Source organism: Triticum urartu, chromosome 5A (assembly GCF_056163025.1).
Source record: "Triticum urartu cultivar PI428250 chromosome 5A, HENAU_Tu73, whole genome shotgun sequence".
NCBI classification, from domain to species: Eukaryota; Viridiplantae; Streptophyta; class Magnoliopsida; order Poales; family Poaceae; genus Triticum; species Triticum urartu.
The window spans coordinates 439482634-439498815 of NC_141877.1; the positions used below are offsets into that span (position 1 = coordinate 439482634).

At 44.7% G+C, this 16182-nt stretch overlaps 2 protein-coding genes across 2 annotated transcripts; one reads left to right on the forward strand and one right to left on the reverse strand.

Moving 5' to 3' along the window:
- Positions 1–931: 931 nt before the first annotated feature.
- On the reverse strand, positions 932–6322 carry LOC125529447 (hydroxyproline-rich glycoprotein family protein). The gene is made up of 6 exons (XM_048693856.2): positions 5836–6322; positions 5081–5195; positions 3253–3672; positions 2477–2981; positions 1452–1492; positions 932–1294 (listed from the first exon to the last, which is right to left on the reverse strand). Exons 1-6 carry the CDS (start codon positions 6198–6200, stop codon positions 1262–1264), a joined length of 1479 nt encoding a protein of 492 aa, XP_048549813.2. The 5' UTR covers positions 6201–6322; the 3' UTR covers positions 932–1261.
- An 8902-nt stretch (positions 6323–15224) lies between these two features.
- On the forward strand, positions 15225–15962 carry LOC147971806 (uncharacterized). Its single transcript, XM_087524130.1, has one exon. It carries the CDS (start codon positions 15225–15227, stop codon positions 15960–15962), a length of 738 nt encoding a protein of 245 aa, XP_087380256.1.
- Positions 15963–16182: the final 220 nt, after the last annotated feature.

Here is a 16182-nt window from a genome sequence, read left to right on the forward strand (position 1 = left end):
GACGACCGTGCCGCTGCTGCCACAACGATGTACTAAGAACAACGGCGTGTCAGTGAAAATCTAGACAGGTTCGGATGTAGTGAAACGTTAGACGCACCAACCAGAGGTTGGGTCATCGGATGAATCTTCCTTTCCCTGTATGGAAATGGCTAGTAGTAGAACTTACACGGAAGGAACAGCAGCGGACCTTTTCCCGGTCACGAGGGTTTCTAGATTTGTCCAGCTCTTTGTTTTGTTTCAAAAAGAAGAAGAAACTGTCCAGCTCTACTACCTACGTGACCGCACCGCGCGTGCTGAACACTGCCGAGTTCGTTCGTTCAAAAATGGGAAATGGATATGCATATGCTTGGGTTGAAAACTACTCCCTCCGTTCCTAAATACTTGTCTTTCTAGGCATTTCAACAAATGACTACATACGGAGCAAAATGAGTGAATCTACACTCTAAAATATGTCTACATACATCCGTATGTAGTAGTTATTTGAAATGTCTAGAAAGACAAGTATTTAGGAACGGAGGGAGTAGCTTCTCAATGTGTCAACCCTCCTCCGCTTGTGTGCACAAAGGCGGGAGCTTCACTCATCAGGACGTCCCAGTCAAAACGAGAAACAGAATTGAGAAAAAGAAAAAGGAAAGTCAGCGTCCCATCCCTTTCTCCGACCAGAAGGTCGGAGCCTTCATACTAAGTGTTGGTGCCGTGCATTCACGCATCCATGCACGACACCACACGCAGAGTGCCACATAAGAGTAATTAACATAACACAATCTTTGACCTGCGTGCCCGTTCCCCAGAACGAGACAAGTCGTAGCAGCTTCATCATCACCATAACAATAAGCAATGAGAATCACTGGAAGGAGTGTCAATTTTCTCCTAGCCCAGCAGCCAACAGCCCGACTCGAAAAGAAACCCCGAAAAATTTATGCTCCAGTGATGACAAAATAAATAAAACACTAGACAGGCTGCAAGACCAAGGTTCTGCAATGACAATCACAAACTAGTTGTGCCATTACAAGTTTACAACCTTTGCCTCTAAAAATAGGAAGCTTAGCTCTGTTAGCACTGAGATAGATAGTCCACAGGCAGAACGATGCTAACAACAAGCGTTAGACAAATGAATCTGGTACCAGGCAATTGACAAGATAGATAGTCACCCAAGCTCCACCGGTAGAATTGCCTGGAAAATTAATTACAAGTTTTTTTTCCTCAGTAGACAGGAGATACAAGAGGCGCCCGCCCGCATTTCACGGCCGATCAGTCACGTCTAGCGCCGGCCTCGGGCCTTTGACCTCCCTTTCTGCACCGAACAAAAATAACAAGGTGTGAGGAGATTGACGATTTGACAGCATACTACATCGTGTGTGAAACAAACAAAAAAAAACTTGTGCTTGGCATTGTCAACTACTGCTAATGAACAAAGGATGCTGTCGTAAGATGATGGGAATTTTACTCACAGATGTGCCACCAAAGCTGGACCCGGAAGCTGTAGCACCACCTGTAGGTAGGTACACAAATGGAATGTCATACAAATCACAGAAATGAATTAACAAGGGAAAACATTGTTTAGTTCTACTGAAAGTATAGAGTCACGACATGGGCAGTAACGATACTAACAAATCAAATTAAAAAATGACGTAAAGTAAAGCAGTGTCAGTGTATGCGCAGACATGCTAGCTTTTTTATAACTAGCTGAAGTACTGATGCACAGATCACGTACACTAGTGCTGTCATCAACAGATTGCGCTAAGGTATTAACATTTAGATGACACAGTTAATTCCATTGCAGCTACAACTAACAGATATGCTATTTGCAATTCCATTGATTCTGCTAGTCTAGTAAAATCTGCTGTAGATAGTGGTCTAGTGTTGGGCAGTACACAGAAGGAAATTGACAGGTCTATAAATTTTATGAAGCTGCTCAGAAAAAGAAGTTAGCTTATCATGAGTTGGAGACTTCCTGCCACTATAGAAAAAGCCGTTGATGGATCAATTTCTGTAGGTGGGTCTCAACTCGGATCGAGACATTCGGATTTGCCGATGAAGAGTACTGCCTTGGAGGGGAAATATGCCATAAGAAAGAAAAATGCAGACACGCCAAAACTGCTGGGAATCACCATAGGGATTCAGCGTTCAACTGAGAACATGTCGCCTCAAATAACAAGATTAGCGGTTTTGCAGCATATACTGTACAAGATTTTTAAAGATCCCAGCGGTGCTGAACTGCTGATACTAACAATTTGCAGCGAGGATACATTCAGATTGCAGCGAAAACTATGGGAGTCATCAAAGTAATGCAAATTTCTAAACACTTCAAACCATTCGGATCTGGGAGAGCCATCAACGTAATGCAGTACAGCACATAAAACGATTTTGGTTTTACTGTGTGCAACTGACATTTCTCATAGAACCTTTACCCTCATGACCAGAGGTCAATTGAAATGAACATCAAGTAACATACATCACAAGGAAGTTTGAGTACCTCCAAATGGCGTAGAGAATAGTGAAGTTCCAGTTAAAGCAGGTGTTGAAGGAAAAGATGGGGTGATACCCCCAAATCCAGACGGAGTTGGTGTTGATCCAAGAGTGGGAGTGGAGGATGTCCCAAATGGTGTGGACAGCGAGGCTGATCCAGTTGTACCGAAAAGGTTAGTTGTGAGACTTGAAGTTGTTGGTGTTGAAAAGAGACTTGAAGTGGATGGAGCAGAGGCCGGCATGCTAAAAGCTGTGAAGGGACTCGAGGAAGTTCCTCCAGAAGGGAGCAAAGATTGCTGTGGTTGGCTTGTTGCTGGTGCAGCAACTTGTGTTGTGGGCTGTACAGGAGCAGGCAAGTGCAATGTCGGATGGACCCTTTTGGCAGCTGCTTCTTCTTTGGCTGCTTCTCTTCTATTTGCCTCTAGAAATGGATCATTTGCATTGCCCAGACGGCGCTGACCATGTAGATATTCAGTTTTCATCGACACAACATACTGATGAAGATTTTCCACCTGTACAGAAAGTAACATCAGATATTCAGTTTCCATCGACACAATAACAAAAACTTTTCCCCCTCTTATATTGTCCATATACTATTTGATTTTACTAGAAAATTCATCAGTTAACTGCCTTATATATAGGCACTAATAATCAACAATAAATGACAGATATCATGTTCGCAACTTCAAAAATACTAATTTGAACAGTACATGTTAGATTTCTCATTTCCGTATAAACAAGGTGTCACCATAGAAGTAACATAGATGAATAATAAGATGTTACCTTTGAAGCGACATAGATGAAATAGTCATGCACATTCGACATAACTTTTGGTAGAGATTCCACAGAAGATGATGATCTTTTATTGCTCTCGATTTGAACCAGCTGCTCTAGTTCAGTAATCCACTTGCAGCATTCGTCAAGATACTTCTCAAACTTGTTGACAGTTTGCAGCATAAAAAGGGAAGGCCTCTTTGGGACGCCACTATAGAAATCATTGGTTGGTCCAGGCTGATTGGGCAGAGCTCCAGCAGGTCCAGAAGGATTTGAAGAACCTGTGGCTGATTTGAGGAACCTTGGTCTCAACATCATATATGAGCGAATAGCAAATTCTGTGTTCCACATCATTTCATTGACAACAGTCATCAACTCCTGAACAGATGCCTTCTCTCTCTCAATTACGGTTGCAGTCCCTGCGAGTTCCTGTTAAAGCAAATGAATAATTATCTGCCCAAGGAGGGATGTTCTAGGAATAGGTAGCATGTGCTTTATGAACGTATGTATTACCCAATTAGGAATAGATAACACTCCCTATTGCCACAAATATGCTTACAGTTATGGACTAAAACAGATGTCATTCTGGAGGACAGAGGCCGAGACAGAACTTCCAATATCTTCTAAATTGCTTAGATACTTGATGAAAATCGTATGTGTGAATTTTGTCATGAAAAGGTACTTCCATAATATGTAATTCTGTGGGGTATTACAACTATATTACGATAAAAAAAACAGTGGCAGAAGTTGCATTTGGAGACCATGCCAGTGTCCAAGAGGACTGCTTTCATAGGGAATACAAGGACCATTACTTCGAAATAAAATATTCAATGCTACATGGGATATTAACTTCAAATTTTCTTCTCTCTTTTTTTCTTTTGCAGAACTCCAAAAATATAATGGCTGGCCCAATCTTAAGGTATAACCCTTAGCCTGCACTGTTTCACAAACTTATTTACATTTCTGTGCTAATATATTAATTTAGCTGTATAAACGTTCTTTTTTCTTTTACAAGAGACAGTTTAGTCACTATTCCTGACAGAGGAATTTCTGATTGTGAACTAAGCTTTACCATCTAACGATTAAATTGCATATCTTACAGTCTTGCTAATATTGCTTACTGGGAAAATTCCATTACAGAATACTCTGTGCTAAGACGATACATGTCCATCATTCAGGGAACTAGTACAAAATAATACGCAACATTCAGGCTACTCTGTTCCAGTGGGGAAAAAAGGAATGCCTAGGTCCTACTACTAGGTGACACATACCGCCTAGCGCTTAATCATGCTATGCATGCGCTTAAGTGAGATAGGCGCTAGGCAGTGACAAAACACACAATTCTCTTCTTGGGTCAAGTTTATGATATCAAATATGCAGACGAATATCTTTTCCAATTGAGAGTTGAAGGTGAATAAGCACAATGCTATTTGTCTCCATTGCACTTCACTAGCTCATTGATCTTCCAGTGGTCAAATGGATACTTCCTCCGTCCGCGAATAAGTGTACTTCTAGCTTTTGTCTTAAGTCAAAGTTTTAAAACTTTGACCAACTTTAGAGGGAAAAGTACCAGCATTTATGGCACTAAATTAGTATTAGTCCGTTTTGAATTATACTTTCATAATATATCAATTTGGTGTCATATATGTTACTATTCTTTTGTATATAGTTGATTAAAATTTTAAAACTTTGACTTAGGACAAAAGCTAGAAGTACACTTATTCGCGGACGGAGGGAGTATGTGTGAAAGTTCATTGTTTCAGCAATGGAACAAGACAAAAACAAAGATACATACACTCCATGCAATGAGAAACTTGAGCAAGGGAAATAGTCGAACCTGAGCAATGTGACTTGCATCGAGCTCAAAATTGACATTCGAGATTGAGGAGTCATGAAGGCGACTGCACTGATCCAACCTTTCACTCTCGTCCTTGTACTCCCGTATTTTATCCCTACAAGATTGATTGTTAGCAAACCACATTCTAGGTATTTTCAGCACAAAAATCTTCCAGGTAATTCAGAGTGTAGACTGCAGCAGTATGACACCAATTGCTAAACAGATAATGGAAGGATACAAACTCCTGTAACCCTAAGCTCATAAAATTGCCACCTCCATGCCAATAGAAGCAGCAGCTTAACAACCCAGCTTAACTGGCAAATAAGATCATATAGAACACCAAAAGCACTTGTCTTTCGCCCAATACCTCAAATCAACAATAATGGACACTACTAAACCACCTCAAACAGAAACCCTCAACAATAGTAGTACAATAATTCAGCAAATTAAGAAAATTGATGCCTGGGAAACTTGAAAAACGCAATCTTATCGCGCAATGTCTTAATTTGAATCACACGCGCACATAAAAACTACTCCACTCATCCAACCCAACGACAGTGCATTTCACTAAGCTGACCTAGTATAGAGGTATGGCACAATTGGGTAAACAACAAGGGGTGAGATTCCAATCAATTGGAGCAAACCAAGAGATTAACCAAAAAAAATTGTAACCAATGACGCCCCAACTCATCACACAGAAAAGAAGCATACTTTTTTTTACCGGAAAATAGAAAGAAAAATTAGGGAAGCCATACTCGATCTGAAGCAGCGCCTTCTGCGAGTCGGCGTGGAGCTCATCCCACTTCGTGTTGTACCCTGCGGGCTTCCCCTCCTTTGTATACAGCATCAGCTGCTGCTGAGGCTGCGCCGTCGGCGCGGCCTGTTGCTGCTGCTGCTGCTGTTGTTGTTGTTGCTGCTGCTGCTGCTGCTGCTGCTGCTGCTGCTGCTGGGGTTGCTGGAAGTTAAACTGGAACGGCGAAGGCGACTGCGCCGGCGCCTGAGTCTGCGCCGGCGACGGAGTCTGAAATGGGTTCTGCGGCGCTGGGGTTTGGAACGGATTCTGCTGCGTTGGCGTCTGGAAAGGGTTCTGCTGCGCCGGCGAGGAGAAGGAGAACGCCATTGCCGCGGATGGCGGAGGGGCTCCTCTCCGGCGAGGGCGGCGCGGGGAGCCGGGGATAAAGGGACGAGGAGATCGAGACGGAGTTAGTGGGCTCTGGGCCGCGTGGGGTGGGCTCGGCGAGTTCTTTAAACCCTAGGAGACCGGAAAGAGAATCAGGAGCGGAGTGGACAACTTTACGGTTTTGCCCCCGGGTAGAAGAGTCAAAAGCGATTTTTTTTTCGCGAATACGCTAAGGATGCGTACCTTTTCATTGATAGAAGGAGAGTGTTTATAGTATGAGATTAAGACGACACACTATGCCATGTACACAAAGAAGGCATGTAAGTGGTCGTCAAGCAAACAGATGGGGTTGCTCATCCCCTCAACATCCTATCCTAGGTCTGTGGGATGATGTTACCAATTGCGGTGGCGCCAGCCCGAGCCCACAGACGCGCTTCGTCTTTGAGCGTGGAGCATAGGTGAGAGACGGAGGGTCGGTCACCGTCGAAGGTGCAGTCGTTCCGGTGCTTCCAAATCCACCAAGCGGTGAGGATGATGAGGGAGGACAATCCTTTACGCGCGGCAGCGGGCGCGAGGGCTCAAGAAGATGCCTACCACGCAAGGAAGTCGGTGTCTACGGTCGGCAGGTCCGTAGGAGATCTAGCCCAAGCAAGAATATCATGCCACACCTGGCGGGAGAAGGAGCAGCCAGCCAGCAAGTGCTGCATCGTTTTGTCTTCTTGATCGTAGAGGGCACACGCGGGTTCATGAGGCAGGTCGTGTCTAGCAAGACGCTCCGCCGTCCAGCGCCTGTTTTGCAGAGCGAGCCAGATGAAGAACTTGACGTGAAGTGGTGCCCAAGATTTCCATGTGAGCTTCCAATGTGGTTCCTCGCAAGCTCCAAGGAAGAGGGCTTGGTAGCATGATGGCAGAGTAGATGCCCGAGGTAGTCCAGCACCATCGGATGGTGTCCGAGGAGTCGATGAGCTGAATGTGGTGCACCGCCCGCTAGAGCTGCATGTATTGCACCATGGCGGCAGGGCCAAGAGCGCCATGGATGTCCTGCACCCAGGAACACTGGGATAGGTCGTCTCTGACCGTGCGAATCTTCCGTCGCCTCTTCGGGATCATTTGAAATAGTTGAGGAGCGATCTCGGCCACCGGTCGTCCGTCGATCCAGTAGTCGGTCCAGAACTTGCACTTGTCGCCATTGCCAACGCTCCAAGTGGTTGAGGCGCGGAAGATAGCTGTAGGATCGAAAGTATGTCTAAAGGGGGGTGATTAGACTACTTGACCAAATAAAAATCTAGCCTTTTCCCAATTTTAGTTCTTGGCAGATTTTAGCAACTTTGAACAAGTCAAGCGATCTTAACACAATTCAAGCAAGCATGCAAAGAGTATATGAGCAGCGGAAAGTAAAGCATGCAACTTGCAAGAATGTAAAGGGGAGGGTTTGGAGGCTTCAAACGCAATTGGAGACACGGATGTTTTGTCGTGGTTCAGATAGGTGGTGCTATCATACATCCATGTTGATGGGGACTTCAACCCACGAAGGGTAACGGTTGCCTGAGTCCACGGAGGGCTCCACCCACGAAGGGTCCACGAAGAAGCAACCTTGTCTATCCCACCATGGCCATCGCCCACGAAGGACTTGCCTCACTAGCGGTAGATTTTCACGAAGTAGGCGATCTCCTTGCCCTTACAAACTCCTTGGTTCAACTCCACAATCTTGTCGGAGGCTCCCAAGTGAGACCTAGTCAATCTAGGAGACATCACTCTCCAAGAAGTAACAAATGGTGTGTTGATGATGAACTCCTTGCTCTTGTGCTTCAAATGATAGTCTCCCCAACACTCAACTCTCTCTCATAGGATTGGATTTGGTAGAAAGAAGATTTGAGTGGAAAGCAACTTGGGGAAGGCTAGAGATCAAGATTTATATGGTAGGAATGGAATGTCTTGGTCTCAACACAAGTGTAGGTGGTTCTCTCAGAAAATATAGGTTGGAAGTGTAGGTTTGTTCTGATGGCTCTCTCCACGAATGAAGAGGAGGTGGAGGGGTATATATAGCCTCCACACAAAATATAACCGTTACACATAACTTTCCAAACTCGGTGGGACCGAATGGTTAAACTCGGTCGGACCGATTCAGCAAAGCTAGTGACCGTTAGGGTTTTCAGTGGGACCGACATGCAACTCGGTAGGACCGATATGATTAGGGTTAGGGCATAACGTAATCTCGGTGAGACCGATTACACAAACTCGGTGAGACCGATTTTGGTAATAAGTTAACCAGAGATTTGGTCAGGTAAACTCGGTGGGACCGATCGCTCATTTCGGTGAGACCGAAACGTTATGAAGGGAAAACAGAGAGTTTACATTGCAATTTCGGTGGGATCGATCGCTCATGTCGGTGAGACCGAAATGTTACGAAGGAAAACAGAGAGATTACAACCCCATCTCGGTGAGACCGAGATCCCTATCGGTGAGACCGATTTGCCTAGGGTTTGTGGCAGTGGCTATGACATTTGAAACTCGGTGGCGCCGGATAAAAAGAATCGGTGGGGCCGAGTTTGAATTTTGGTTTAGGTCATATGTGGATGTGAGAAAGTAGTTGAGGGTTTTGGAGCATATCACTAAGCATTTGAGCAAGAACCTCATTAAGCAACACCTCATCCCTCCTTGATAGTATTGGCTTTTTCTATAGACTCAATGTGATCTTGGATCACTAAAATAGAAAATGTAGAGTCTTGAGCTTTGATCTTGAGCCAATCCTTTGTCCTTAGCATTTTGAGGGGTCCACTTTTTCTCATCCATGCCATGCCAATCATTGAGCTTTCCTGAGATATTAATCTTGAAATAGCATTAGCTCAGTGAGCTATGTGTGTTAGGAATTACCAAGGATAGTTGCACTTTCAATCTCCCCCTTTTTGGTAATTGATGACAACATATAGATCAAAGCTTCGACAAATGATAATAAGAGTGAAAAACATTGTCGCTTTGAGAAGTATGTGAAAAGCAAGAGCTCCCCCTAAATTTGTGCATAGTTTAAGATTTGATTTGGACTGCAAATGCACAAAGAGTTAGGATCATGGGTTACTCTTCCATGTCACATACATCTTGGTGGAGTGCTCAAAATGATAATAATTAAAATACATGCACTCATCACCAAGCAAAATGAATGATCATATAAAAGGATAATGTCATCCAACAAGCATTAAGGTAGCATATGATCAAACACATGATCATCTAAGCAAGCACAAAGTACGAAGTATCTCAACCAAGCAAATAAACGAAGTTTAACCACCAAACAAAAAAGAGAATAAAAAGCAACGCTCTCTATCGAAGCCTATGATCTATACATCCCCCCCCTTGGCAACAAGTTACCAAAAAGTTCATAAAAATGCATAGTGCTAGATCGACACTCAGGCTTGGTCTTTAGGTGGTGGTGTAGACAAAACTCCAAGAATGAAGGCATCAGTCGATGTAGATGGAGCTGGTGGAGTAGATGCTGGAGCCGGTGGCACTGAAGCTGTAGCTGGTGCAGATGAAGTAGCTCTGGTGTCTAGAATAGGCACTACAGCAGACCTCTGACCTCTGGGCACTCTAGCAAAAGCATCAGTGGTTGTCTTGCCCTTCTTCTCCTCCACTTCATCCTGAAGTTTCTCAACGACTGACTGGATCTCAGTGACCTTCACATCTAAGTCATAGAACTTCTGCTCCACGATCCTCTCCAAGCTCTCCTGATTTTGAGTCAAGGTGGCCAGTCCCTTCTCAATCCTTAGAGTGGAGGCAATCAAGTAGCCAAGCTGATATTGCTTGCTCTTTAGAAGGTAGTGAGATGCTTCTTCAATAGTTGGCATCCTTGCGGCCTTTTTAGCCTTTGCCTTCTCCTTCTTGGCTTGTGCGTGCACAGAAGATGGTTCATTTTCATCCATCACCATAATGTTGTCCTCAAAGTCTGGGTAGATGGGCAGATGCTCCTTGTCCAGCAGATATGTGCCAGTGCCCATCTTGGAGTTGATCAGCTCCTGGATCTATGGGGCATACCCACAACTCCTCTTCTGATCTGCAGTTGTCCTCTTTATGGTTTCCACTATTAGGCTCATGACTTTGAACTTCTGTGGGACATCAAAGATGTGAAGCAAGTTAATTGCATGGCCTCTGATCATCTTGTGATCACCTGACTTTGGCAAGAGAGTGTGCCTGAGGATCCAGTTGATAGTTAGCAAGCCTGACAGAAGGTAATGTACAGATCCAAACTTGTGTGTCTCAAGAGCAGCATCTGGGATCTCCTTGTACATGTGTGCCATGGTGTTGTGATCCTTCTTCTTGTTGGCATAGACATCCAAGTCATCTTCACTCTCTTTTGGGGCATTGATCAACTTAGCCCATTCTGCAACTGTGGACTGGTACCTCGTACCTTCAGACATCTAGACAATACTTCCATCTGGGTAGAAGTGAGCCGTGGAGTAGAACTGCATGATGAGCTCATCATTCCATTTTGCGAGCTTCTGAGCCACAAACTCATCAACTCCACAAGCCTTGAAGCTGTCATATACACCAGGGAAGTGATCCTCATTTTCCTCAATGAATTACCAATCGACCCATCTCATGTCACACACTATGGGCTTCTTGTCAAGCAAGATGGTCTCATAGAAGTCCTGATGTTCCTTTGTATGGAACCTGTAGTCCACAGTAGTCCTTCTCCTGGTGGCATATGGATCAGACTCTCTCCATAGCCTTAGACCAAAGTCCTTCTTGACTTTCATGTTCTTTGCAACTGGATGAGCATCATTGTGATCTGGAATTTTTGGCTTCAATTTCCTAAAGACAACAGAATCATCTTCTTCTTCCATTGTAGCTTCAGGCATTGGGGTCTTGTTCTTCTCTGCTGCTGGGATGTTCCTGGTGCTCCTCTTGGGTGTAGTTTTGGGTTTTGGAGCAGCTGGCTTAGGAGTTCCTTTGGGCTTAGATGGAGCAGCCCCTGATCTTATGGCATCTCCCATAAGCTTTTGAGCTTTAGGTGCTAGTGCAACATCCTCTTCCTCTTCTTCTTCTTCAGAGTCTCTCATGATTGAAGATCTCCCAAGCACTCTGGCAATGGTCTTCTTGACCCTCTCTTTCCTTTTATTTTCTGCCACAACCTGCTCTTTGGGTGCAGATCCCAAAGTCTCTTGAGTGGATGCTCTGGCTTTAGGCATCGGAGCTCTCTTGGCAGGAACCTTTTGCTTCATCCCTGGCTTGGTGGCAGTAGCTGTGCCATATTCCTTCTTCAGGACTTTCCTCTTTGAGATGGTTTCTTCCTCCTCAGCCACATAGTCCTCATCCTCTGACTCTGAGGTTCTTTTCTTGCTGGCCCTTGTGGTAGCCTTTGGCAGATTGCTGGGTGTGCTCCTGCTGCCATCATCTTAGCTACTAGAGAGACTAGTGCCCTCACTCAAGTGAACCTGCTCCTCTAACTTGTTCTGACTGTCACTCTGATTTGACATGATGCAAACACTGACAGCAGACCCTGTGAATAGATTGTAGGAGATATGCCCTAGAGGCAGTAATATCAGTTATTTTGCATCTCCTGGTTTGTAATGAAGGTTTATGTTCCATGCTATAACTGCAATGATTCTCGAGTCTGCAAATAAAACGAGGCTTGGAGGGAAACTCATGTGCACGTGTGGGATAATAAACGGTAAAATGTATTCCTAGTCAAGCCTCTATGACTGGCTCAAGTATTGCATGATGATCCTGTTTTCCTGATCATGGGCATGACTATGCCGGCAATTTTGAGGGCACAATTATTAGTAGAACACTTGTGTTGTATCGACCCAATTTGATGTTATGCTATGAGATACATTCGTCACAAGTTAATGGTTAATAACACAAAGAAGTCAATGTTTGCATATTCCTTAGACCATGAGAGTATCGAGTTCCTTCATACTTGCTTCGTGAACTTTTGGGTATGTTAAACGTCATCCGTAGCTGGGTGGCTATTACGGCGGCTTATGGGTTCACGAAAAAGTATGGCAAGTAACGAGATAGCTCAAGATTGGGATTTGCTCCTCCGATGATGGAGAGATATACTCGGGCCCTCTCGGTGTAACGGTATCCATCATCGTTTGGCCAGACACATTGTGATTTGATCACTGGGATGCCAGAACACGGAAACGAGAAAAGAGAACAAAACCGGTAACGAGGTAACTTGCATGGTGGACAAATTGTTGATCCACAGGAATGCAATAAATCTCACCTCGGGTGTTTGTGACATATCGCGAAGCAACAGGAATAGCTCAAGGCAACTGGAGGTTCACTCGAATATTCATTCGTGTGGGTATAGGGGTCAATACGGGTGTCCACGGCTCCGATGTTGATCATTGATCGGAAGAGGTTCCAGGTCATGTCTATACTTCACCGAACCTATAGGGTCACACGCTTAAGGGTCATCTATCTGCTGAATACTAGACAGGGAGTCTGAGAGAAAATCACCGAAAAAGTTTCGGACATCGGAAAAGTTTCGGACAGCGGAATCGTACCGCAGAGAGAGATCATCGGATGAGTTTCAATGATACCGAAAAGTTGTTTCGGGATATACCATTAAGTCAAATTGGTTTCGGCAAATGCCTGATAATTCTTGGAGGGTGCCAGAATCATTCTGGAAGCTTTTTGGAATTTTCTGAGATAAAAACCGGAAATGTTCCGGAGCTGCCGGAGCCACTTCAGATGCGTTTCGCAGATGAAAATCACTAAAACCAGAATTGTGTCGGAACACGTTGAAAATTATTATGGTGGGTACTGGAAATGTTCTAAGCCCACATAAATATTTTCAGTTCGAACGGACGCTGAAAAATGTCGTCGTGAATAGTGAAAGTGCTTTTTGGGATATTTTATGGTGAGTCACCTTTTGGGATATTTCCAAAAGGCTTCTAGAAGGGCTTGGGGACCAAGCATGCTCCTCATGGGGGCCCCCCAAGGGGGTTGGCCGGCCACATGTGTGGGGCTCCATGGAGCTCCACTTCTCTCCCCATTATGCCCTTCATGTGTGACATTTGCATGGGCATTTTGGGTTTTTTGTGGGCCATCCCTACCCCTTGGCTTTCCTATAAATAGAGGAGGAGTGGGCAGCCCAAAGTTTATCCCCTTGCTCTCATACACATGCCATACATTATCTGGCTTCTTCTCTCCCTCCCACGAAAAGAGTTTCGTAGAGCCGTAAGGCTGTCTGGGTTCCGGCAGGAACTAGTTCTGGACGGCGAAGCCCTGCCGGATAGCTGGCACCATATGTGTGCAACCCCGTAGAGAGGTCGTATTTTCGGTCTTTTGCCTGAGGGGCTGTTCGAGTGTCCTCCCGAAGGGCTGTCCGAGTCTCCGTTCGAGTTTCGAGGGTCCTCCCGAAGGGCTGTCCGCGACATCGTCTGGGGGACTGTCCGACCGCCTCCCGAAGGGCTGTCCGGCGAGGGAGTACATCCTTGCAGTTGGGAGGTTGTAAATCCTAGCTGCGGGGATCTGCACCAACGATCTCCACTGACTCTTCTTCCGCTGCGCTTCGAGTCGGTACGGAACAGATCAAACCTTGTATGCAGTCTCCATAGTGGTCCTGGGCGTGCTCGCTATACCGAATTTTCGTTTTCTGTCGCGTTCCCCAACAGTGGCATCAAGAGCCGTGCTATGCATAGATGCAGGTTACGATCTAGAATACATGGAGATGTATGGGTATTACATAATATAATTTTGGAATAGATGAGATCTATTGCCGAAAATTATTTATGCGGGTGACAGATGAAATCAGTTACCCGACGTTCTTGTTGCTTCCCTAGAATTTGCATTTGCTCAATCTCGAGACAACATAGTAGAATTTGACAAAGTTCTGGCAATCCGTGATCCTGATTGATCATGGAAGTGCTATCGGTTCTTTGGGTTCTGCCATAGTCAAAAGAAAGATGAAATTCGTAGATGAAAGGGCATTGTAGATATGATCTGCACGGGGGTCATGCGTATGACGAAGTTTAGTATGGGGCTCGAGATTTAATTATCTCGTGTTTCATACACCCCGAGATGTTAATATAGCAACTTGAATAATCATACTTGATGATAAAACGTTGGTAGCTGCGGTTTAAGTCAAAACCTTAGAAGCCACGTAAAATAAAATTTTGCATAAACCGATTAGAGGCGTCTAACTTGGTTTTGCAGGATGTGCATATGATGTGGTATAGCAATGCTCATATTCAATTTGATTATGTATGAGATGACTATATGATGTAATTAACATGACCTGTGTGTCATGATTCGGCTTGATGGCTGGAGCCATATGATTGCACTTTAATGACATGCGTGTCAACCTTAAGTAATGCACTTATTTTATTAGCTATAGAGATAGCAATATTATCTGGTGCATCGACAAGGTGGTGGCAATCTTCGCGAAGGTGAACACCGACGCAAATGTCGAAGACGAAGAATTGAAAGACTTCTCCGTCAGAAAGGGCTATACCATATCATGCTAATTATGAATTGCCTGAGATGTTTATCCCCTATGATGCACCCTTCTTGATTGCGCGGTAGTCGCTTTTATTAGGGTGATCTCTCACTTAAAGATATCAAGTAGATAGTGTTCTCCCAAGTGTAGCACCGTCACGGCACCTATCTTTTCGGGGTGCGCCGTGTCACACGGGTACGAACGATTAGAGAAGTGTGAGGCGGGTGAGTTGAGACCTCGTAGCGAGATCACTTGGTTGTCTTGACGTTCAAGCATGACCGTCATGAGCTCGGAACACACACATCGAAAGATGAACAAGAGTCATATAGTGATGTGATTGGCAAGTTGTCCTACCGGTTAAGATTTTTGTCATCAGTGGTGTTACACCAATGGCGAACAATCAAGACATGGATCTTGAATCACTCATAATCAATTTTGAGAGATATTGATTTGAGTGGGAGTGCATTTTAGAATAAAAATGTTTATTCACTAGTGCAAATTTCATTATAAACAAAGTCTAAGTGAAACTTGTGTTTTCCATTGTAGATCAAATGGCTCGCAACACCGCGTTCAACTTAGGCTCGATGTTAGAGAAAGATAAGTTAGCTACGACTGGAAACAACTATGCGGACCGGGTCCGTAACCTGAGGATTGTCCTCAGGAGCGCTAAGAAATTGTGCATGCTTGAAACTGCTCTTCCAGCTAAACCGGCGGCAGAGGCCGCGGAAGATGAACAAAATGTCTGGGCCACTAAGGATGATGATCACAACTTAGTGCAGTGCCTCATGCTAGCTTGCATGAGTCCAGGGCTTCAAAAACGTTTTGAATTCCATAAACCCCGTGATATGGTCCGGGAATTGGATGCTCTGTACAAGGAAACCGCAAAGTCTGAACGATTTGATATCATGAAGGCTTTGATGGAATGCAAGATGGCTGAGGGTAGTTCAGTTGGCGAACACGTGGTCAAAATGATTGGCTATTCTGAAAGGCTTAAAGCCCTGGAATTTCCACTTCCACCTGGCCATATGATGGACATGTTGCTTTCTTCACTCCCCCCGTCTTACGACGGTTTTGTCATGAACTACAACATGACAGGGATGGAGAAGACACCGGAAGAGGTGCTCGCCATGCTGAAAACTACAGAAGGAGGACTGCGGAAAAATCGCAAGCAAGTGTTGATTGTGAATAAAACCGCCAGTTTCAAAAAGAAAGGCAAGCCAAAGAAGGGCAAGGGCGCCGGTAAGACCGGCTCCCAAAGCAACTCTAAGGGCGGAGCCAAGAATGAAACTGAGTGCTTCTACTGCAAGGGCACAAGACACTAGAAGAGAAACTGCAAGAAGTATCTGGAAGATAAGAAGACCGGGAAAACCGGAAAAGGTATAATTGTTATACAAGTTAATGTCATTGACGTTTTGCTTGCTAGCAAAAATTCTAAGTCTTGGGTATTTGATACCGGATCGGTTGCTCACATTTGCAACTCGATACAGGGGCTTCAGAAGGTGCGCAAGCTGGCAAAGAATGAAGTCGTGATGCGCGTCAGGA